Raw genomic sequence first — 24,924 nt, 5'->3', positions numbered from 1 at the left:
CTTGATGATCAGAGATTACATAATTTGATGTGGAATTTGGGCATATAACTTCTTTTATGGAAGAATCATATCTCCTTGGAGAGTATCCAACAAAATGGTGATAAACCATTAGAAGATTTCAATTCCCCCGTCGGTTTATATATTTGGTGCAGAATTTTGTTTTCGATTTCTTTCGGGTCAAAATTATTGTACTAATCATATATTTCGATTTATGGATGCAATTGAACATCATGTAATTATATCTAATTATTAACAAAATTTGGAGTTTTCATGCTCCTTAGTCCTTCAAAAAAATAAATCATGGATTTTTCACTAAATCTATGTTTTAGTTTTGTTATTGAATTGCATATTACATACCTAACCAACCTAATATCAACAATTTCATCAAAATCAAAATTAAGTTAACTTTAAACCCTAACATTAGGATCACTCACCTTTGATGATTTTGTTGATGGAATTCGAAAATGAAGAACGGAATTGGTTCAACTTGGAGTAATAATTAAACCCTTTTAATTTCAACCAATGAATCGAAAGGAATCACCATGAAAAACAAAAGGGGATGAAAGTGTTTGAGAGGGTTTTGAGAGAGGAAAAAAAGAGTGAAGAAGAAGAAATGGCAAATGAAACGGATACTTTCCGTTTTGGTCAAGTCAACGAGTCCGTTTGGCACTATTTGCACCGAAATTCCATGCAGTGTAAAGAAAGGATAAAAGCATACCACAGTGAAGTTGCCTTATATATTTGTTGCAGAATTTTGTTTTTGAATTCTTTCGGGTTAAAATTATTGTACTAATCATATATTTCGGTTTATGGATGCAATTGAACATTATGTAATTTTAATCCTTCAAAAAAAGAAAAATCATGGATTTTTCACAAAATCTATTTTTTAATTTTGTTATTGAATTGCATATTACATACCTAACCAACCTAATATCAACAACTTCATCAAAATCAAAATTAAGTTAACTTTAAACCCTAACATTAGGATGACTCACCCTTGATGATTTTGTTGATGGAATTCGAGAATGAAGAACGAAATTGGTTCACCTTGGAGTAATGATCAAACCCTTTTAATTTCAACCAATGAATCGCAACGAATCACCATGAAAAACAAAAGGGGATTAAAGTGTTTGAGAGAGGAAAAAAAGAATGAAGAAGAAAAAATGCCAAATGAAACGGATACTTTCCGTTTTGGTCAAGTCAACGAGTCCGTTTGGCACTATTTGCACCGAAATTCCATGCAGTGTAAAGAAAGGATAAAAGCATACCACAATGAAGTTGCCTTGTCCCCTTCTCTACGGATAGGTAGGGAAAGGAAATGGTGTGCCATAGTGTTTGGCGTAAGGGACGATTCATCTTTCGTACTACTGAGTTATAATAACCTAATAATCACGATTCACGACAAAAAATCACTGGATAAAACATCTTTTCTTCTCCTTCTTCTTCTCCTTGGTAACACGACCCCCACAACCCACCATCCATGAAGGTCATCACCACCACTAGTTAAGCGGCTTAGAGATGAGAATCAAAGCACCTAGCTCTATCAATTTTTAGTAATCACAAGTACACTACCACTGCCTTCACCAGCGCCAATCACGACGAGGTATTTTCTCTTCCAAAATTCGTTCAGTATATCTTAAATTCACAACTTATTTATCTCAACTAGAAATGGAGCAGACAATTTTGATTTAAAAACCTAACTTAGCTAAATACTGATTTTTCGTAAATGCGGCACTATCTTCTAGTTCCAAGTAGAAAATGGAGCATACAATTTTGACATAACAAAGACCCGTCTGCATAGTGTTTGTAAAGTTAACTAAGAACCTGTATGTTTAGCTACATAATGATTATCAGTTGTTATTGAGTTAGTTTATATCATGTTACAGAATTGTGATTGAGCTGCATATAATCGCCACGCTGAGTGTTAGGGTTCTGTATCATTTTTATAATTTTCTTTTTATAACCTGTAGTCTGTATGACACTAAACTATGGTGCTTTATGATGAGCCAGTATCGAGACACATTTCCATGCTGACCAAATTGCATAAAATTCTTCTCAGAGTTTTGATATCTACCTATGAAGGAATCATTAGTAATTTTATAATTATAAATAAATACTGTGATCTACATGAAGAGACTTGTTTAAGATTTGTAAAAGTAATTGTTTAGATTTGCATGGTAGTGTTATAAGTATTGTCTGATATCAGTTAATAGTGGAAACTGGACACAATAATGAAAGCACATGATTTTAATTTGAGACTAAAATTTCGAGTATTTATGTGTGTAGAAGCCAGTCATGGTGGTATCTCTGAGGATCCCCTCTTTCACACTCTCCTATATACGCCATTCTTCCCCTTTGTTCACCCGCTCTCGTCATCATTACCAACGTTACCGTTACCCTTGCAAGCCCTTATTGGCTTCAATTTCAAGTGATGTCTCCACAAGCGCAACAAATAAAGAGAAACCAAAGCAGCCAATTAAAAAGGAAGAGAAGCAACAAACAAAATCAGGTCAAGAGAATTACATCACTCCTCTGTCTCAAGACTTTAATGCTTGGTATCTTGATGTTATTGCTAGCGCTGAATTAGCTGATTATGGTCCTGTTCGCGGAACCATGGTTATACGTCCTTATGGATATGCTATTTGGGAAGCCATTCAGGTCATTCTCAAATTTACGCCTCTCTCTCTGTTTTGGTTTCTTGTGTTTTAGTGTTGCTAAAAGTAGTCAATTTGTTTCCATCTTTTTAACAATTGCAGGATTATTTGAATGTCAAGTTTAAAGAGACCGGTCACAGTAACATGTACTTTCCACAGGTATTCCTCTTTCCAGGATGTGTTTACTGTATCTATAGAGTTTTTATAGCTATTGATCTGGATATTATAAGTTTTGTTCTTAAGGAAATGATGTGCAAATTAATCTGTCAAGATTGATACCCAATGTTGATATTTTGCAGTTTATACCATACTCGTTCATTGAGAAAGAGGCCAGCCATGTTGAAGGTTTCAGCCCAGAACTGGCAGTTGTAACTATTGGAGGGGGAAAGGATCTTGAAGAAAAACTTGTGGTAAAATATTTGTGCATGTATTCTCTTGCTTTCTGATAGTTTATTGTATCCTTGGGTGCATAATTGATTCTGGTTTTGATTCCTTTTCCCTCATTCTTTTGAGGTATTGACAGGTACGACCTACAAGTGAAACCATTGTTAATCACATGTTTACCCAATGGATTCATAGTTATCGTGATTTGCCTCTTATGGTTAATCAGGTAGTCCATCGCTTTATATTCTTACTACGTATTCTTTATTTCTATTCAATGGTCATACATGTATAAATCTTTTTTTCATCCGGTTAAAATTATTTCCTTTCAGTGGGCGAACATCACAAGATGGGAAATGCGTACAAAACCTTTTGTGAGAACTCTTGAGTTTTTATGGCAAGAGGGACATACTGCTCATGCCAAACCCGAAGAGGCAGAGAAAGAGGTGGCTTGTTACATTACGTATCTATTAGTAATTTATCTTTCTAGTGGTTTGAATCTATGACATTAGTTAATACTATATTTTGTTTTTTGTGGAACTGCAGGCATTGCAGATGATTGATATCTATACAAAATTTGCATATGAGATGGCTGCAATACCAGTCGTTACAGGTCGGAAATCGAAGGCTGAGACATTTGCTGGGGCTTCAAGAACTTACACAATTGAAGCGATGATGGGAGATAAAAAGGCATTACAGGCTGGAACTAGTCACAACCTCGGGCAGAATTTCTCTCGTGCTTTTGGAACACAGGTGTGAAAAGTGCCAATCCTTGTGCCATTTACTAAAAGTGTCGTGGCTTTTGCCAATTGCTTTAGGTTGTTAGGATCTTACCCAGTTTTCTTGTCTTCTTAAAAATTATTCTACTGATAAAAAATGTCTATTGCCTCGACTGGCAAGCTAAAGATCTTTAAATCAGTACGAATCAGCATAGCTGAAATATTGTGTGCTACTTTAAAAGGGCTTCTCCCTCCATTTTTTTGGAATGGACTTTCCTCCTTATGACAAAATAGTGATTTAGAATCTAGAGAGTACAGCTTATCAAAGTTGCCATTGCCAAATAGGTAATTCATTTAGTTATATGCATACTTCCAAATAAACCTTTTTGCATCCAAAGGTCTTATATAAATGACGTGAAAAGTGACAATCCTGTCTACTCGTTCCCTCTATAAGCTTATGTCTGGTGGGATTAATTAACTCGGTAAGGATCGGGAAGGGTAGAGGGGAATTGTTAGTTTGTTGTGATGTAGATTCATATTGATCATGGCGATTAGTGAGACATGGTCCTTGTGTTTATCTTGCAAAACAATTGGGTAGAAAGTAGGTTGTCGAACTTAGAATGTTATTAATCTTTTCTTCTTATGATGTTCGTTTTTGTGTTAATGTTTGTTACTTTATCAAGTTCTCTTCTTACACAAAAAGAGCTCTCTGCCTCATTTTTTAAATACTTTTTCCCTGCCTTAACTTTGGATAATTTTTCCTAAAGTGAAAGCGGTGTGCCTGCTGCAGTTTTTAGATGAAAATACACAGCTGCAACATGTCTGGCAGACATCGTGGGCTATCAGTACCCGATTTATTGGCGGTATCATCATGACTCATGGGGACGATGCTGGTTTAAGGCTACCCCCTCGAATTGCTCCAGTACAGGTTTGTTGTTTTCATTTTGTTCTTGGCTTCCACTTCAGTTTGCTGTTGCTTAAAGTATTCCATTCAGTGGGTTGTCACTTCGGAGAACCAACTGAACCACATCAAAGATGTATTATCTTGTCAGTGTTGGTATTTGTATAGAATAACTGAAGGGCAAAGATAAGTAACCTGTAGGATCTGTAGTCTTTTAATTTAAATCTAGTCTAAGACTGTTAGTTATTTGCTAAGTCAGCACTCTTGATATATTATCTATTTAATGTTCAGTCTTTGTTTTACTGAAAGCTAAGCTATTAATAATAGATAAAACCTTTTCTTCCTGGAACCAAAGAAACATATAGAGGAGAACAAACGGAGATAGTAAAACCATTACGAGAGATGGGTATGACTATGGCCTCTACACGACATCGCTCCATACATTTGTTATAGATCTAATTTGGGATTTCAAGTGCCAATAACATACTCGGATATCCTAACCAGAAGAATGATAGCTTCGTTACATGACACGTGTCGAGATTTTATCATGTATGTGAATACCAACAGTCCATGTCCGGTGCCTTCCTTGCACATTGTCATATATGTGAATATGCCAAGTTTTAGACATTATAAATTGGTTAGAGTAAACAAACTGTACATGTTTTTATCATGTATGACTTTACTTCACTTTGCGTTCTTCTTTGTGATGCCCAATCTCATATTTTATTTCATTACCAGGTCGTGATTGTACCAATTTGGAAGAAAGATGATGAAAAAAATGGAGTTCTCGCTGCTGCAAGCTCAGTTGAGAAAGCATTGAAAACAGTTGGAATTAGAGTTAAACTTGATGATTCTGAGCAAAGAACCCCGGGATGGAAATTCAATTTTTGGGAGATGAAAGTATGCATCTGTCCAATTTTAAAGATCTCCTATGCCACTGATTTTATGACTTATCCTTCTCTGCGTAATTTGGCTGAACATACCAGTTGTTTCTCCTTCATCTTCTTAGTATTTCATTTTCATAACATTTAGAAATGAATTTTCTTGTCATCAGGGTGTTCCTTTAAGAATTGAAATTGGACCTCGCGATGTTTCAAGTGGAACTTTGGTCGTCTCCAGGAGAGATATACCTGGAAAGCAAGGAAAAGTTTTTGGAGTGTCTATGGAACCTTCTATTTTGGAAGCTTATGTGAAGGAAAAATTAGATGAGATCCAATCATCTCTTCTAGAAAAAGCAGTATCATTCAGAAATAGGTATATATCTGCTCCTAACTGACCCCTGCCATCTTTAATTACAATCTTGTAGCTAGTGAGGTAAGCTGTGCCATAGCTCATTTTTGTTAAGTTAAATTGCATATCATCCAGTTTATTGTGTATCAAAGTAAAATGGATATCTGTAAGCGTGCAGTGATAATATTCTTTAACATGTCCAACCAGGTTTTATGAGCCAAGTATGGGTTCCTTTAAATGAAGGTTATTGCGTTATAATGTGATTTTCTTTGTTGACCGAAAAGGCATTTCTTCTGCAGTAACATTGTTGATGTGAGTTCGTATGATGAGCTTAAGGAAGCAATTTCTCAAGGCAAATGGGCTAGGGGTCCTTGGTCTGCAAGGTACTAAAGCTTATGTTTGACATAGTCCTTCATTCAATATTACGTGTGTGAATGAGCCATTTCTGCGATGAATTTAAGATAGCTAAAATTGAAACTTAATAATAATAATAAAAAAAAAATGGTTTTACCGCCGGTTTCGGTTCTTAGATTTGCTGAGTAGGATTATAAAATGTCCATCCATTCTTGGGGTTTTAGGTTTTACATATTTAACTCTTACATCAAACGATGTTTGTAGTAGTACAATAATCAATTTTGATTGAGCAGTATATGTAAGCAGGTGTCAGTTAGTATTGATTCAATTCCAGTTCCGTTAGATATAACAGTACGAAGAATTGAGTTTATGGTTTTTACTGTTCCTGAACGAAAATGACACACTATTAAATACCGACACTTTGTTTTGCAGCGACGCAGAGGAGTTAAGAGTGAAGAATGAGACAGGTGCAACAATCAGGTGCTTCCCTTTCGAGCAGCCCGGAGGAATAAAAACATGCTTGATGACTGGAAATCCAGCTGAGGAAGTTGCAATATTTGCAAAATCTTACTAAATCGAAAGCTTAGGTACACCATTGTTTTAAACAGAATCACACTCATTTTAAGCCTTTGTTCATCTTCCTTTTTGTTAGATGCAATTTTGTCATATGACTCGTATCAATATCAATGTTAGATAGATGTTTAATTTTCTTAAAACTTTTGTATATGCTTTGCCCAACAATCATCAAATTATTCACAAGAGCTTGTAACATTGTATGACTTTTGCGAATGGTATTTAGAAGATCAAGTTTCTAATGAAATCTACTTACTTCCTGGGTTCATCTGATTATAAATGCATACTCGGTGAAGTTTTGACAATTTATTCTTAATTTCTTGGAGATATCCCATAAAAGTTTTGACAACCAAAGGAGGCTACTTTAAGCTCAAATACCCCTGCAGGAAGGAGAAGCAGAGTGGTGTCGCAATCGGGATACACCAATTGATTTCTAGGATCTCTTCAATTGTGTATGATTGTGATGAAACCCTAGCCAATCGCTAGGACGGTTAGTGACTTGTCCTAAATTCAAGTTTGTGTCTCTACCGGTTGCCATGTTCTCGATCTTTCTAACAAACCAGAGAGAGAACCGAATCTTGCATTAAGCGAAGTAGAACATTACAGGAGCAGTGAACCCTACCTACCTTATATGAGAGTAGATGGGGCTACAAATAAGATATAGAAACAATGCAGCAATTGTTCCAAATTTACAAGAATTTGGGGGCAGCAGTTGAAGTAGCCAGGATTCCTCCGAAAGGGCTTATTCTATCACTATTCAAGACTGTAGCATTTAGACCCACTCTTTCAACTGTATGCCTGTGTTCGGCACATGGGTCGCACATTTTGTTGACATGTGATTTCATATGAATCCTGATTTTGGTCATACCTAAATCTTTCTAGGCATACAAAATAATAGTCTCATCTTGGGTGACCTTATAAGGAGTACCCTATGGGTAGTTCAATTACCTATATATCCTCAATACAAAAATCTAAAATCAGTTTTCTAAAAAATCAAAATCAGTTTCCCTTAACATCTCTTCTTCTTCCTCCCCCTATAACTGAACTCTTCCCCCTCCTGCGAAAAAAAAAATTCATCATCGCGATTAATTGTCGATTCGTAAAAAATTGATCGTCGATTAAACTCAACCACATAATGACTCGTACAAAGAAAAGCAGGGACTAGGCAAACCAAATCGTCTTCTAATCCATCAATTGAAGAAGAAGAACCAATTGAAGATGAAGGTGTAGAAACTGAAAATCAACCACCAATTGAACCAGAAATTGAACCAACTGCATCTCCAACTCCGGAAATGAGGATAAGAAAGTAAGTTTTACAAACCCAATCTCCTATTTGCTGTTTTTCATCGATTAAATGACGGTTACAGCGAACCCCAAAATTGAGTTGCGTTTTTAGCCGAACTGTTCTTCACAAAAGCTTCCTCTAAGTGTATATGACAGTTCGGCATGAAATTTCATGAAATTTCAAGCCGAACCTAGTCACAGATAGAGATGCATAGGGGTTCGGCGTATTCGATAATCATAATATGTGCCGAATCTAGCACATTTACGAGGTTCGGCTATTACGATATTCTCAATATGTGCCGAACCAATAACAATATTTTAATCCAAAAAATAACAAATTGATATTCGGCTCATACGATTTTCCAAATATAAGCCAAACCAGTAATTATTATTTTTTTTCCGGGCTATTCAGGATGTTGTTCGGCTTACTATGAAACTTTCATATAAGCCGAACTAGTGTCTAGCAAAAGGGTTGGAATTGAAAATTATAGGTTCGGCGCATGCAGTAAACAGATTCAGTGAGCCGAACCGTTCATCAATTGGTAGATTCGGCTCATAGATGTGAGCCGAACCTCAACTTGTTTCGTCGAACCATGATCCAAAACATCATCTAAACAACCTTTATAATTCTGAAAATTATCTTAATCACTAAACAAAATATTTAATCACTAATCAATATTACTAACACTAATACGTAAAGGGCAGATTTGCCATTAAAAAAAAATTAGGTTAAGGGGTAATCTGATTTTGCTATTTCACAACCTTTTTTTTGTCTTTATGAAATGTGCCTAGTAAGATTTCAGTATGCCCAAAATCAGGATTCTTTTATATCTATTATCCTCCTCTTAGTTCTTGAAGTGATTTGCTTAACTGAGCCAAATAGTTAGTACATGGCTGTTAATGGGGGTGCCAGATCACTGGGAAGGGCACAAACTAGAAAGTCATCAATATCCTATCCAGTAATCTGGCGCCCCCATTAACAATATTTTAGTCCGTAATGTATCGTGGTGTTTTTTATACTCTGTAATTTTAGGTAGAGACTAGTTACACGTCTTCCTTGCCTTCTAGCATAGACACTGCTGTCACCTTGAGAGCCTACTTGGATTCTTGTTTAATGACACTTGCTATATACCGCCAAAGGAATTTCTCTTTTTATCCAACTCTAGTTGTTTAAACAAAAAAAACACGAAAACTGGGGGTGAGCATTTGGCCCGTAATCCGTAATCCGCGGATTTAACCGGGACCAACCGTTCTTTTGTGGATGGATGTCCGGACCGTTCGTTGATGGGTTGGATGCAGATGAAATTTTTGAAATCCAACGGATAATGGATCGGGTCCGGATGCAACCATGAAAATCCGTTGGACATCCATATCCGTTAAATTAAGGGCATTTATATAGTTCTAGAAAATACATGGCATTTTTATATTTGTATATATATAGGATATGTAGGTTTTATAAGGAGTCATTCGTGTTAGCTTTATTTTCTTTACTATAAAATTTTAACTAAAGCAAATCCATTGGATTATCCGCATCCAATCCGTCCATCTGTGCATCCATTGGATGCAAATCCGTTGGATGTGGATTGGATGCGGATGCCAAATTTGAAATCCGTAGTGCAATGGATTGGATACGGATGAGGCGAAAACCGGTCCATACCGGCCCATGCTCACCCCTAAGGAAAACCCTAAAGACCCTAGTGGTTTTAGACCAATTGGTCTCTGTAACACAATATATAAAATCATATCCAAGATTTTGTCAAATAGGATGAAGCCTTTGCTTAATGCCTTAATCTCCCCTTTCCAAACTGCTTTCCTCTCTAAGAGGCAAATCTCTGATGATATCATCATTGCTCAGGAGATAATTCATTCTTTTAAGAAAAAGAAAGTTAAACATGCTGGAATGGGTATCAAGATTGACATGTCCAAGGCTTTTCATAGAGTTGATTGGGATTTTTTGATTTCTTCAATGAAAGCTTTTGGTTTTGATACTAGCTTTTGCAATCTCATTCACCAATGTATTTCTACCTCTTCCATTGCTGTCTTACTCAATGGAAGTCCAGGAGAGTAGTTCAAACCTTCTAGGGGTCTTAGAAAAGGGGATCCCCTTTCACCTTATTTGTTCATTATCTGTATGGAGATATTCTCAAGAATGCTCCTATCAGGTGAAGAATAGAAGTTAATTAATGGCATCAAAATAACACCTAAGAATAGACCTATTTCTCATCTTTTTTTTTTTGCTGATGATTGTCTTCTATTCATTAGAGTTGATTTAAGAGAATGCCACAACATTCTTGCTCTAATTGAATCCTTTGGTAAAGCATCAGGACAACTTATTAATTTCGACAAATCAGGAATTTTCTTTAGTAAAAAAGTTCAACCAAAACACCAAAGAATGATTAGCAAATTACTAAAAATAAAGAAAATAAACCCTCTATACTCCTACCTAGGAACTCCCATGTTCATCAACAAAGCAAAGATAAAAATCTTTGAAGGGTTGGTTGAAAAGATGGAACACAAAATACAAACCTGGATGGGCAAAATTCTCGCTCAGACCAGCAAACTAGTCCTTAATAAGGCAACTTTAGCAAGTATGGCCAGCTATCAAATGAGTTGTTTCATTTTGCCTCAGAAAATTACAAATAAAATAGATGTATTACAAAGAGATTTTTGGTGGGAAAAAGAAACGGATTATAAGGGATAGTACCCTAAATCATATTCTTGTCTTTGCAAACCTAAACATAAAGGAGGATTAGGACTCAGAAATGCCCACAAATTTAACTTAGCTATGATTACTAAACTAGCCTGAAGACTTTTAACTGAGCCAAAAGCCTTATGGGTGTCACAATTAAAACCAATATACTTTAGAAACTCTTCTGCTTTCAAAGCAAAAATCCCAACAACTAGTTCCTGGATTTGGAAATGCATAAGTAAAGGTATACAACTTGTGGAACAAAATAACATTTGGGAAATAGGGGATGGCAACAGTACTAATATTTGGGAAGATAGATGGATCCCAACCTTGGAAAACAACATCTGTAGCTGTAAGACAGCTACTAACTCTCATTTAACACTTGTGAAAAATCTTATAGATCCAATCACTAAGAAGTGGAATTCAAAATTAATTCTTGAAATGTTCCCTAAACACATTGCTGAGAAGATCATTAATATTAAAATAGCTAGAGGAAAACCTGATACTCTAAGATTGCTCCTTACTAAGTCTGGTATCTTTACTGTTAAGTCCATGTACAATAAACTTAATGAGAAAACTGTGAACCATTATAATTTAGGACAGCCAGACTCCTTTTGGAAAAAGTTATCGAACTTAAAAGTGTCTGAATGAATAAAAATCTTTGCATGGAATGTTTACACAATGCACTCTCCACAAACTTGAAGTTGTTAAACTTATGGAGGATATCCATCCAAATTGCTCCTTTGGTTGTAATGAAGCAGAATCCATAGAACACCTCTTGATTTTCTGTCCCTTTCCCAAGTCAGTATGGGCTACAGAACCAAGCCCTGTTGAGCCTTGTTTTGACAGCTCCACAACCTACTTAGATATTTGCAAGAACTGGTTAGGAAAAACAAACCCAACTATTTCTATAGAATTAATATTGACAAAAGCTTGGTTTATATGGAAGGAACGATGCAACAGAGTTTTTGAAAAGACCCAGCAATATAGTGCTCAAATAGGTCTAGAAATACAAAGATTTTTAGAATTCTGGTTTAAAGATAATAATTCACTTAAGCACGTCTCCAATGACAAATTGGCATCTCCTACTTGGTCCCCCCTTATGAAAGCACAACTGAAACTCAATATAGATGCGGCCTGGATTTTAATGAACATGTCTGCAGGTTTCTCTTTAATTCTTAGGAATGATGCAGGGGACTTTGAGCAAGACAGAGCAGGACCACTCACAGCTTCTACCTCTGAAGAAGCGGAAGCAATAAGACTGTTGCAGGGAGCTAAATGGGCAGTTGAAAAAGGATTGTCCAACTTTTTGGTAGAAGGCGATTGCAAAAATCTCTTTGATTATCTGAATGGAAGAGAGTCTCAAATTGAATGGCAGAATCAAGCCATAATGGATGAAATCAAGAGAGAATTTAAAATTTGTCAAAAAAAAATTAGGTTTTATTATGTCCCTAGAACTGCAAACAATGTGGCAGATACATTAGCCAAGAAAACCAAATATTTTAGACATATCATGAATTGGAGGAATGAACCTCTCTCTTGTATTAACTATGATCTAGAAGTAGATAAATCAAATGTTAGGGTGGAAACAATCATCCCTATGTTCGATGGCTCTACTCATCTTGATCTAAGGGTTACTAACTCCCCAAGTTAGTCTTTTGAATGCACTTAACTTACAAAAAAAAAAGGTTTAAGATCCAGTCGGACGGGACACGGTATTAAATTTCCAAAAAATAAAATGGAAAACCTAGTTGCTCTAATACCAAATTTTACGAATTAAATTGTTATTTTTTTGTTTGTTGATCCCAAATTTATATATTGTATATTAATTCAAGTATCCCGCACAAAGAATCCAAATCTGTTAGATAACAATCCATAATAAGGGGAAAACTCGGGGAAAAATGTTCGAAAACCATTGGACCTCGTACTATTGGAGTTCATGAGTCTAACTAATCTAAAAACCCGGCTTCAAAGGTTAAGAATGAAAATACAGTGTCGGACTCATCTCAACATGTCTTTTCACGGGTAGCTTTGTTGAGCCTAACACGTGGACATCAATTGGGTAATGCGGAGTAAAGGTACGGTCGAACGACTTGTCATAATAAACTGGTGCTCTGACACCAGATTGAAATCCATGGGCCTAACTAATCTCGAAAACTGACTTCCAAAATTTAGGGTTTTCAGGGGTTATAAACCTCATGATCTTTTTTTTTTATATAATGTCGGACTAATCTAAACATATCATAAAATATAAATGTAGCTTTAATATATTTTATTTCTTATATATAGAAAATTCTATATTAAGTAATCACAAGCCATGTCCATGTTTACGGGATTGGTAATTTAAGGAGGTACATTATATGTTTCCTTAAAATTACATTTTTCTTTCCTGCAATACTTTGAGATGGCATCAGGTACACCGTTACTATCTCTGCTGCTAACATACGACACTTTGCGTGAATCGAACTGTCAAAGTCATAATTGAATGTCTCTAGCACGTGTATTATTGTCCCATCTAACTAAAGAAAAATATGCTATAATGGATTTGACTACAACCTCAACATCTGCTTCAGTATGGATGTTAATCAGCTTTAGTGATATAGCCCATAAACTGCTTTCTTAACAGCAAGATATTTCTGTAACCTGTGTAGATCGACGATTTATCATTTGGTGGTTCTCTTCAGGATCCGAATCTGATATGTTGTAAACTGAGATTTGATTATCTCGATAATCCAGATCTTGGTTGATCTAAACCGATACAAAGGAGTTTATATTTAAACGGAAGAACCTTTGTATAACTCAACAAATATCCCTGATTTAGTTCCTGAGATCGATAGAGCGGTTACCGAATACAGATTAGTCATTTACTGTTTAGGAATATGATCTAAAGGAGTTGAGCGCTATAAGTCTTCACAACGGGTGAAACAACTTGTTAGAGCATAGCTCGGTTGAACCCACCATGTCAAGTTTGGTTGTCATATTTTAGTGAATCAAAACTCATCTAAGAGTCGCTTGATTATGTACTAGAGACAACTTCGTATAGGTTAGACTAGAAAGTCTAGGATTATGAGACATACAAGTATTACTCGAAAACCTGAAAAACGTGAAGAAGTAACGAGCTACAACGACGACATCATCCTTCCTCTTGAGGTTAGTAATATTGACTTGAACTGTTTCATTCCTAACGTATCTTTCAAGTCATGCTATATTGAAAACATAACTACGAAGATGTGAATGAATATTTTACTCTAGTAGTGAGACATGATCATATGATCATAGTATTAAGGAATTAGACTATGAAGTATAACGCTTATCTTTTGAACTTCGTAGATATGACATCGACATAGTCGTATGAATGCTATTGTGATTATGTGTATCGGTAAAGGTGAAGATTTCATCCTAGGAAACAATATTTACATTTGTTTAAAGGAAGTACATTCATGAACTTGTTTTATGAATTGAAAGGAAAATCACTAGGCTTATTTGTATTGTTATTCATTGCATATCTTTGGATTACCAATAAGTGTGAGATAGTAGAACCGATCATAATTTGTTATGTATCTTGGTATAACTAATCACAATGCCTGATTTATCGTTTGGTATGACTAGTTTGTATTAATTAGTGTAACTGATCCTAAGTAATCACCTGAAATGGTATGATCGATATTTGTAATTAGTGTGACCAATCCTAGTAATTGGTGTTACAGATCACAAAATAGTTGTGTAATCGATCCTTGTAATTGGTGTAACCGGTCCTAGTAATTGGTGTAACCGATCCTGGTAATTGGTATAACCGATCCTAGTGGCTGGTGTAATCGATCACAAGCAATACCATGAGTATATGATAACCGGTCCTGGTAATTGACATAACCGATCCTGGTAACTGATGTAACCGGTCCTGGTAACTTGTTTGTCCGATCACAAGTAATCCATATTAAAGTATAACCGATCCTAGTGATTGGTATAACCAATTGAACCCATGATTGTGATTTGATATTTGATCAATCACATAGTTGTCTTGAAATACAGATGAACCAATTCTAAACTTGTTTGGAAGTGTGGTATAATCGATTCCAAGATTGTAAATATGAAAGATGATTTACAAAGAAAAGATGTCAATATACTTTGAACACGAATAGTAACTCTTATCTTTTATTGTTCAAAGTTATTCCTTAATTACTCAAGGAGATCCTGCTCCGAAATAAATTAAGAATCTTTTAATTAAGGTTGTTAGTTTTATATGTTTTGATTACCAGCAATTAAATGCATATCTCTAGAGAAAAAAATTTAGTAATGTGCATTTACTAATTGGAGATTTTATATTGAGAGATTTCGGAAAATATTGGACAAAGCATTTCCAGGAATTATAAAAACCGATTTGGGCATTTATTGCATATCTTGAGAATACTTCGGTTTTGGAAATTCCTTGGTGTCCAAACATCCTTGGTCTATAAATATCTAAGTTTTCATTTCTAGCAAACTATCCTAAGAACCAGGCAAACTTCATCTTTTTGTTGTTTCTGGTGGAGCCGTCTATTCGGAGACGAAAGTACCCTAATTAGGCGAAATCTCTTACGACCACTCGTTTAAAGACTTCAGATCAAGAAGCTCCGCAAGTACTGTTGGTGGGATACTAGCTAATTGAAGTCTATTAGTTTTCGATTGATTTAATTGACTAGAAGTTGTTGAACTTTGATTGCACCTAGTTTGTTTATTCTTGAGAATATTCTCTTATGATATAAGATTCACTCAAACTAGATCGAAGTGTCGACCGGATCTTTACAACTGTTTGTATTTCTAAAGACATATTGTGGTAATCCACTATTAATAGACTCTATTCTGTGCGTGATTGATCACAAGAGATTCAAGTGGTGTTGTGCAGGTTTAATTGAAGGTTAAATAAAATTTAAAAACAAAGAAAATTTCTTATTGGTTTCTCATATCTTTGTGTAGCACAAACCTTGATCGCATGGGATCAAACTAGAATCGTATTTATTCGATTGATTAGTTGCGTGAGATCGGTAACACCTAATAGTTCTATTGAGATCTATTTTGATTGTTACAAATCGGAATCTTATTACTTAGGTAATAGAGATTGGATTGATCTAACCAGGGAAAGGAGTTTATTAGTTTAAATGGAAGAGCCTTTGCATATGACTTGAGATATCTTTATCTGGAAAGAATCAATAGAGTTATTACCAAACATATTTGTTGTTCCTTTACTGTCTGGAATAAGATCCAAAGGAATTGTTCCAGTGCGTGCACTTATTGAATGTCGGAAGCGCAGGGAGACTGAAGAAACTAAGTGAACTAGGTTTAATTGCTTGGTCTCAACTATACGAAGTTTGGTTTAGATTTTGTATAGCGGCTTAATTCTGAGAGTATTCAATTCTGGACTAGGTCCCGGGGTTTTTCTGCATTTACGGTTTCCTCGTTAACAAAATCTTGTTGTGTCATTTACTTTTCTTTTCCGCAATTATAATTGTTATTATTATAATTTAAAGTAAATCACACAAACGTTAACTCCGTATTACTTGATAGTGATCCTATAGAGTCTGGTTAAGTCCGAACCTATTATCAAGTAATCACACTTTGATTGTTGTATTGTCTCGATCTCATATCCATAGAAGATCACACAAAGTGTGAATACCGATTTGTCGTATTGTATCGAATTTGTCCATAGACAATCACTTTCGCTAAGAGGACTTATAGGTGGATAAATTAAAGATTGTGGTGTATTTGGGTAAATTGGTAAGAGGACTTATAGGTGGATAAATTGGTATCAGAGCAGGCAAACACGAAAATATCTAACAATTTGTATTTTTGTGCGATCCAACCTATAAGAAATGAACTCGAGTTCACATGAATCGATTTCAGTTAACGTACCGCCAAGATTTGATGAAACAGACTATCTTTGGTGGAAATATACTATGAGATCTTTTCTTCAATCACGAGACTTTAATACTTGGCTATTAGTCGTCGATGGTTATAATCGCCCGAAAATAGAAAATACGGAAACTGAGTTTAAACGCTTAGTGGTTATACAAGCAAAGAAAAGGCATTTGAAAAGCAGAATTCAGATGGTTTGAATGTTATTATACATGTTGTAAGTCGTGATCTACAACATCATGTATCAACATGTCAATCTTCAAAGGAAACTTGGGATAATCTTAAGATCGTATTCGAAGGTAACACTTCAGAAAAGGAAGCTAGACTTCAAACTCTCACTTCTGATTGGGAAAACCTTCAAATGGATGGCAACGACACTTTTGAAGAGTTTCATATTAAACTCTCTGAGATAGTTAATGCTTCTTTCTCTCTTGGAAAGACTATTTATGAAAAAGATATAGTGTGCAAAATTATCAGATCGTTGTTATCTAGATACGAATCTAAGAAGCATGCAGTCATCGAAGCTAACGATCTTTCATCAGTATCAAGAAGTTCTCTTGTAAGAAAACTGAAGATATTCGATCAGGAGTGCTTGTAAAAAAGAAAAGACAATATGGCCTATAAATCCATTAAAAATCCGTCGACTCAATGTCCGGAAGATTTCCAAGATCATGAAGATCTAGATGATGAAGATGAGACTGAACTAAATCATCATTTGTCTCTTATTACTCAACGATTCAAGAAATTTTTGAGACACCGACAAAGAGAACCTCCTGTATCAAAAGGCAATCATATTTCTACACATAAAAGTAAAGATACATGGGATGACGATGATATTATTCCTTAATGCTACAAATATAGAGAGTTTGGTCATATTTCTCCAGATTGTCCAACTAAGGATATTCAGTGGAAGAGAAATGCATATACTGCCACACTTGATTATTCCCATGACGAGGATAATCAAGACTGTGTGATAGACCATGTTGCAACCATTGCAGAAGTCTATGACTCTGAAATACTTTCAACAATAGATACTCAAGAAGAGTTCACTCTTAAGTTTTTCAACAAGAATTTCCTTGTAAAGATAAAAGAACTCGATTTCTTGAATCTGAAATCATTTGAAGAAACTAAGCGAACTAGGTTTAGTTGTTTGGTCTCAACTATACGAAGTTTGGTTTAGATTTTGTATAGCGGCTTAATTCTGAGAGTATTGAATTCTGGACTAGGTCTCGGGGTTTTTCTGCATTTGCGGTTTCCTCGTTAACAAAATCTTGTTGTGTCATTTACTTTTCTTTTCCGCAATTATAATTGTTATTATTATAATTTAAAATAAATCACACAAACGTTAACTCTGTATTACTTGATAGTGATCCTATAGAGTTTGGTGAAGTCCGTACCTATTATCAAGTAATCACACTTTGATTGTTGTATTGTCTCGATCTCGTATCCATAGACGATCACACAAAGTGTGAATACCGATTTTTCGTCTTGTCTCGACTTTTTCTATAGACAATCACTTTCGGTAAGAGGACTTATAGGTGGATCAATTAAAGATTGTGGTGTATTTGGGTACCCTCGTTTTTTCACAACTTAAGATAGTGGACTCTATCTTACAATTCACGTGCCTTGACCATATTGGTGTAGACCAAGCCCAGGGATACTTAAGGAACTGAGTAACTTGGACTTAGTCTACCTCGTCTCATATATACGAAGTTAGTAATAGTCTTTGTATAACGACTTGATTCTGAGAGTATTCAAAATTGGACTAGGTCCCGGGGTTTTTCTGCATTAGCGGTTTTCTCGTTAACAAAATCTTGTGTCGTGTTATTAAATTTACTTCCGCATTATTTAGCTTGTCTTTATAATTTAAGTAAATACACTTGTACGTTAATTAACACCTAGTTTGATCTCATAGTTGGTTCAGTCCGAACTTATACTATATACCAAGTGGATATCTTGTGGTTGTTATCTTCTTAACAGTTTATGTCTACATTAGATCACGCAAGGTGTGTCTTTAATATGTTGATACACAAAGATTGTGATGTACTTGGTACCCTCGTCATTTCAAGATCATTTGTTATTTCATATTTATTCAAATAGAAGCATCGTTGGTCTAATATGATGATAATTATTATCTTTATCTTAATGATTGTACTGCATGTGTTAAGGATCATATGATACCGCTATTTAACACAAATACTCATGAATTTATATTGTTATTATCATATCTTGAGTAGATCCTACGTGATCTCAATTGTATTATCTATATCTTTAATATTAATCATGTAGATCCAAATCAATTAACTAATCCTTGCATCTATTTAGGGATAAAATCGTTGTTTATCAAAAATTTAACCAGCAAAGATCTTTAATGATATTTTTGGTCTAAAAAGTTTTCAGATCTTGTTAATATTAGTCTTTCTAATAGAAGAATCTCAAGTTTCTACACAAAAAGTCCATTTTATATTTCAGATCTCATAACAAAAGTCTATTTTAAGACGCTGACGTAGAATCTTTCAATCTGAATCTTTTTATTAAATTTGTTCATTCGTCGAATATCAAATATCTGATACGTAAAGAGCATCAAGTATGCATATGATTCATTGATAGAAATAACTTTTATTTAAGACTCTTCAGGTTTTGGGAAAGAAATAATAATCTCAAATCTAAAAGATCCACTTTCAACCTTAAAATCTCCGTATCCATGTGGTGTGTAGTTTTTTTGTGTGGTACAAATAAAATGACAACTCCAGACACAAAAGAATCTGGACACCTCGACCTGGAGTAACTTCCCTATGTCGAGGAATTATATTACATCTCCGTTTACACAAGAGGTGTTAACTCAAATTATTACACCAACTATACATAAATCTCCTACAGGTCGAGTGAACTCATCAGCTAGTACTCGACCTGAACCAACAACTTCTCGAGGTAAACCAACAGTTACATCATCAGCTGTTGTAGGCCCAGATGGTCAAAGGGTGTCTGTTTTGGTGGGACCAGTGGTTACACCATAAGATATAAGGTATCTTCCATGAGCTCTTCCAATCGCAACTACACTAGTTATGCAGATTCCCCATGACATGTTTCAAGATTTGATAAAGTCAATCTCCACTTTAACTCAGAGAGTCAATCAAATGACTCCACTAGCACCTAATTGAATGACCTCAACTATTACAGTTGCTCAACCATCTCTAGCTATAAAATATCTCAGTTACCTGCTACAGCTCTGTTGAATAACCAACAAGAGAAGTTAAGGTAGCAGCTCAGAAAATTACAACTCGATTAATAATCATTACTTATCTACTTCTAGAAATGAAAATTCTAAGCCAAGTCCAATTGTTGCTTTCAATACAATTCAAGTGTCAGTCCAATCTAAAATTGATAGATGTTCAAAGAACAAGAAGACAAATTCAACTTACTGATTAACGTGCAAAAGGACGATCCAACTTATACTTTTAAGGATGGACTACTCTTATAAGAAGTGGGAAAACTGCAAATTGCCAGAAAAATTTCATCTTCCTAATTACTTCAGTTGTTTCAATGGAAATTCAAATTCCAATGAATATGTGTTTCACAATGAGCATCAAATGGATTTATATCTCGAGAACACCTTGATAATGACATGTTTCTTTCCAAGCAGATTTAAGGACTATGCATTAACTTGGTTCATGTGCCTGCCATCCAACTCAGTTCGATATTTTCAAAACATTAAGGAGTTATTCCTCCAAAATTACTCTTGTAACATCATACAAGGCGATGTACTTGAAGAAGTTTTCAGAGTTGTCCAGCATGAGCATGAAAGCTTCGCTGGCTTCTTAAGAAGGTTTAAAGTTGCAGTAAAAACCTATTAATGGAAAATCACAAGATAAGTTTTTGGGTATTGTTTCCGAAAATGCTCTACTTCAGAACCAATCAGGGACTTATTCACATGCTCAGTTTCATCTTCTCTAGAAAAAGTCTAAAAAAAAACTGGGAAATGGGTCGGGAAAGAGCAAGACCATTTGATCTAATCTACAACTATAGCTTCAGATGAAAATTTTAGTCAGCTGGACCATCGGCAGGCAATAAGAGACCACATTCTTCAAAGTCACCTAATAAGACTTCAAAGAAGGCCATTTACAAAGCAGGGTCAGATACTTAATGACTAGAAGACAGTAAAAGCTTTACCAAGCTAACTTTAACTTCTGGGGTCATCTTATATTTCATAATGAACAAGCCATGTTTCTTAACTCCAAGAAAAGTAAGGAATGAACCAAAGGGTAAAACTTATTGTGCTTATCATGAAACTCTTGGTCATCAGACCAATGACTGCAGAAACTTGATCAGGTTCATTCGTAACTTGGTTGAGGAAGGTCATTGAAAATAATTCATCTCCAAATATCGAACCCCATCTCCACCAAAAGAAGTAATGTGATGTGTGAATATGGTATACTTTGTAGCTCGAGCTGGAACTGAAGCAAAACTCGATTTAACTGACAGGAAAACAAATCTCTGTGAGATAAATATCACATTTCTGTACCCCAACTATGAAGGTTTACTTTTACCACCTGATGACATAAGATTCATTGCCAGAGATGTATCTGGAGTTATATTTTCATACTCTGATGCTTTAGTATAGTGGAGATGATCATTGACGGATGAGACTGTATAAGAAGATATTTATTTACCAAGGTTCGACCTGTGATATCTTCTATCTACAAGCAGCTGAAAAGATAAATCTCACAAAGGAAGGATCTCTAAGAGCAAACTGCTCGGCCATAATTAGTTTCAACAGATCAAAAACTTACCCAACAGGTTAGGTAACTCTAACAGTGGAAGCTGGCTATCAAGATTAACGTAGATTTTCTAGTTCTCAACACTAGATCACCTTACAATGTGATTCTGGGTAAAGATTGGCTACATGCAATGCAAGTTGTACCATCCACTTACCATCAGAAGATCAAATTCATGGGAACCAAGTTCTTTCAAAGGAATTGGAAGTTCTATCTCTAAATCAACAAAAAGACTCACATGGTGAGCAACACAATTAGAAATTAAAGCTTCCAGGTCGAAGGGATAAGCTGGAAATACAATTAGATGACCTGAGTTACCTGACGGCCAATTCAAAGCATGTTTTAACCGCAAAACCTGTATCTAAGAAAGAATTATCTGGAGTTCCAGATTAAGAATTCAAAGATGAAGTCGTGGAACTCTTGGAAGAAATAAATCCTTGAACTATAGCTCAACAATAAATCCCACATGGTGCGAAACGCGGGTAGCAATTAAAGCTTCCAAAAAGAAGGGCTAAACCAAAAAGACAGTTAGCTGAGTTAAGTTACCTAACGACTAATCTAAATGAGGTTTTATCACAAATCTTAAAGATGAGAAAGAATTACCTGGAGTTCCGGGTCGAGAATTCAAAAAGCTGAGGTCGCGGAACTCTGGAAGAAATAAACCTTGCAACTGTTTGATAGCCAAGAATTACCTTCATATGTAAAGATCTACCGCAAGATGGGAAGCTAAGTATGCTCAAGCTGTTAAAACTTACCATGGACATATTTGCCTGAAAAATGTCCGACATGCAAGGTATTAATCTAATTATAGTTTGTCACTCATTGAATATCGATCTAGCTTTTATGCCCGTGAAATAAAAGAAGGGACATGAAAATAACAGATAAGCTCTATATGCATATATAGGTCACATGTGAATGTCAATACCCAATTGGATCTCTAACATTGTAGATGTGATGAAAAAGAATGGAAAAATCAGAGTTTACATCGACTTCACCAATTTAAATAAATCATGTCCTAAAGATAGTTTCCCGCTTCCTGACATGGACATATTGGTGGAATCAATCCAAGGCTATAAGCAATTATATTTCATAGATGGGTATTCTGGTTATAACCAGATACCTATGGACCCAGCTGATGAAGAGCATATTGCTTTCATAACTGACAACCGGCTATAATAATTCAAGGCCATGCCATTTGGTCTGAAAAATGCAGGCTCGACCTATCAAATATTAGTAAATAAGATGTTCAAAGAGCTGATTAGAAATACTATGGAATGTTACGTGGATAATATGATAGTCAAAAGCTTGAAGTAAAATGACCATCACTGCGATATGTTAAAAACATTATCTGTCCTGGGACATTGCAGAATGAAAATTAATCTATCTAAATGTATTTTTGGAGTGCAGAGTGGTAAATTTTAAGCTTCATGGTAAACGGAAATGGAGTCGAAGTTGATCCTTTAAAAATTAAAGCTATACCTTACATGCCACCTCCATCTTATAAGAAACATATCCAGAAATTAACTGGAAAGTTAGCTGCTTTAAATCGATCTATCTCCATATAATCAAACGAGAGCAGACCATTATTCATGTTGCTTCAAAAGAAGCGAGATTTAAAGTGGAATCTCGAATGTAAAACATCTTTTGACTAAATCAAATCTTATATATCATCTGTATTGGTCAGAGTTAAGGATAACAAAGAAAAGCCTATATACTTTATCAAAAAACTCTGACATCACCTGAATCCCTCCAGGTATTCTCAGCTCGAGAAAGTAATCTTTGCAATCTATTTTTCTTCTGCTAAGATGAGATCATATTTCACGAGATTCAAATTATCAAGGAGAAGGAGCCGGATTTATGATAATCACACTAAAGAATAACTTCATTGAATACTCTTATATCTTAGCTTTCATCCCAACTAATAATCAAGCTGAGTATGAAGCATTGTTGTAAATACTTTTAGCTACCAAAAGTCTAAATCTATAAAAATTTATTGTTTATATTGATTCCCATTTAACTTCAAAACAAGTGGTAGGACAGTTCGAAGCTAAATATATTGTCATGATAAATTATAGAGATTTATTGAATAAGCTGCTTGAAAGATGTGAAAAGTCGGTATCAAATAGATATCTAGAAATAAAATAAGGCATGCAGATGCCCTAGCAATCCTGAGATTTGCAATGCCTGGAGCTTGCAAGAGAACAATCAATGTTGGAATTCTAGAAACACCATCAATCTCTGCAATTTAAAATGACGAAACTCAAGTCCAGAACTCGAATTTAACTCAAAATGACATAGAAGAGTCATGGATGAGAGATGTTTTCAACTACCTGAAGTCCAAAGTGCTTACAACTAATCCACAAGAATCAAGGAAAACTAAAAAAAATGCAAGATACCAATTGATAGACGATGATATGTACAAGAATACATATATGGGACCTCTACTAAGATGTGTAACTGAAAAGTAAGGCTGTAAGGCAGGAAGATCATGGATGAGATACATTCAAAGGAATGCGGCAATCATGCTGCAAAGGGATTTCTGACAGACAAAACCATATCATAAGGATACTTCTGGCCAGAAATGCAAGACACTGCAGAGATGATAAAAAAAACATGTGATAAGTGCGCGAGGTAGTATCTAGCTCAATCTTTATATAAATAACTATTGCTTACTGATATCTTCAATGAATGCAGACTCATCTGGAATGTCTCAAATTACTCATGAGGTCAAAAATAATATCTTTGGAACTCAATTATATCCGCGGATATGATAGTAAAATCCTAGCAACATCTGAAATCCAGCACAATGTGCTCAGTCCATGGTCATTTGTCTAGTGAGAATTGGATATCATGGGATCGTTTACAACGATAAAAGCATGTATGCTCATAACTCGAGCTTAAAAAATATATCTCAGTTGCTTGAAAAAGCATCACATCGAAATTAACTCACCTGAATGAAAACATGCTCCAGGTGGAAGGAGATTTTTATTGGTGGCCACTGACTATTTTTTAAAGTAGGTTGAAGAAATGGAAGGAAATTCATATGGAGCATATTTGCAAATTTGGAACGCCAATTGCATTATTAGCTGAAAATGGATCTCAGTTCAAATATAAAGATCCGGAGATATTCTGTAAAAGATGAACATTCAAGAGAAGTATATCTTCAGACTTTTATCTCTTATTTCTGAACTCTGAACCCTATCTATCTAAGTGAAATTAATAATTTGGATATCGGATTCAGCACACCCTATCCACAAGGGAATGGTCAGGCAGAGATCTCAAACAAAACTCTACTAGCCAACATAAAAAAAGAAGTTGAATGCAGCTAAAGGCATATGGGATGACATGTTCAATGAAGTGTTGTGGGCTTATAGGTCGACCAAAAGGATACCCACACTTGAGTCACTTTTCTCCCTAGATTTTGGCATGGAAGCAGTGTTGAAAACGTGTAGGGTACCAAAATGCACCACCAACT

The 24,924-nt window shown here is 35.3% G+C and overlaps 1 protein-coding gene across 1 annotated transcript; it reads left to right on the top strand.

The window, feature by feature from the left end:
- Nucleotides 1-1,423: 1,423 nt before the first annotated feature.
- Nucleotides 1,424-7,072, top strand: LOC113287307 (proline--tRNA ligase, chloroplastic/mitochondrial-like). Its single transcript, XM_026536017.1, has 12 exons — nt 1,424-1,603; nt 2,287-2,658; nt 2,757-2,813; nt 2,954-3,064; nt 3,178-3,264; nt 3,368-3,481; nt 3,582-3,788; nt 4,545-4,682; nt 5,394-5,555; nt 5,710-5,909; nt 6,185-6,268; nt 6,672-7,072. Exons 2-12 carry the CDS (start codon nt 2,296-2,298, stop codon nt 6,811-6,813), a joined length of 1,665 nt encoding a protein of 554 aa, XP_026391802.1. The 5' UTR covers nt 1,424-1,603; nt 2,287-2,295; the 3' UTR covers nt 6,814-7,072.
- Nucleotides 7,073-24,924: the final 17,852 nt, after the last annotated feature.

This window comes from Papaver somniferum, chromosome 6, assembly GCF_003573695.1.
Source record: "Papaver somniferum cultivar HN1 chromosome 6, ASM357369v1, whole genome shotgun sequence".
Taxonomy (NCBI): Eukaryota; Viridiplantae; Streptophyta; class Magnoliopsida; order Ranunculales; family Papaveraceae; genus Papaver; species Papaver somniferum.
Note: the sequence above shows the minus strand (reverse complement) of the source record. Positions and strands in the feature narration are given on the sequence as shown.

Bases quoted from the DNA above. Each gene is read 5' to 3' on its own strand.
- LOC113287307 (XM_026536017.1), top strand. From the start codon at position 2,296: ATGGTGGTATCTCTGAGGATCCCCTCTTTCACACTCTCCTATATACGC. The intron at 2,659-2,756 runs GTCATTCTCAAA...TAACAATTGCAG, and splicing joins CTATTTGGGAAGCCATTCAG to GATTATTTGAATGTCAAGTT. The intron at 3,065-3,177 runs GTAAAATATTTG...AGGTATTGACAG, and splicing joins ATCTTGAAGAAAAACTTGTG to GTACGACCTACAAGTGAAAC.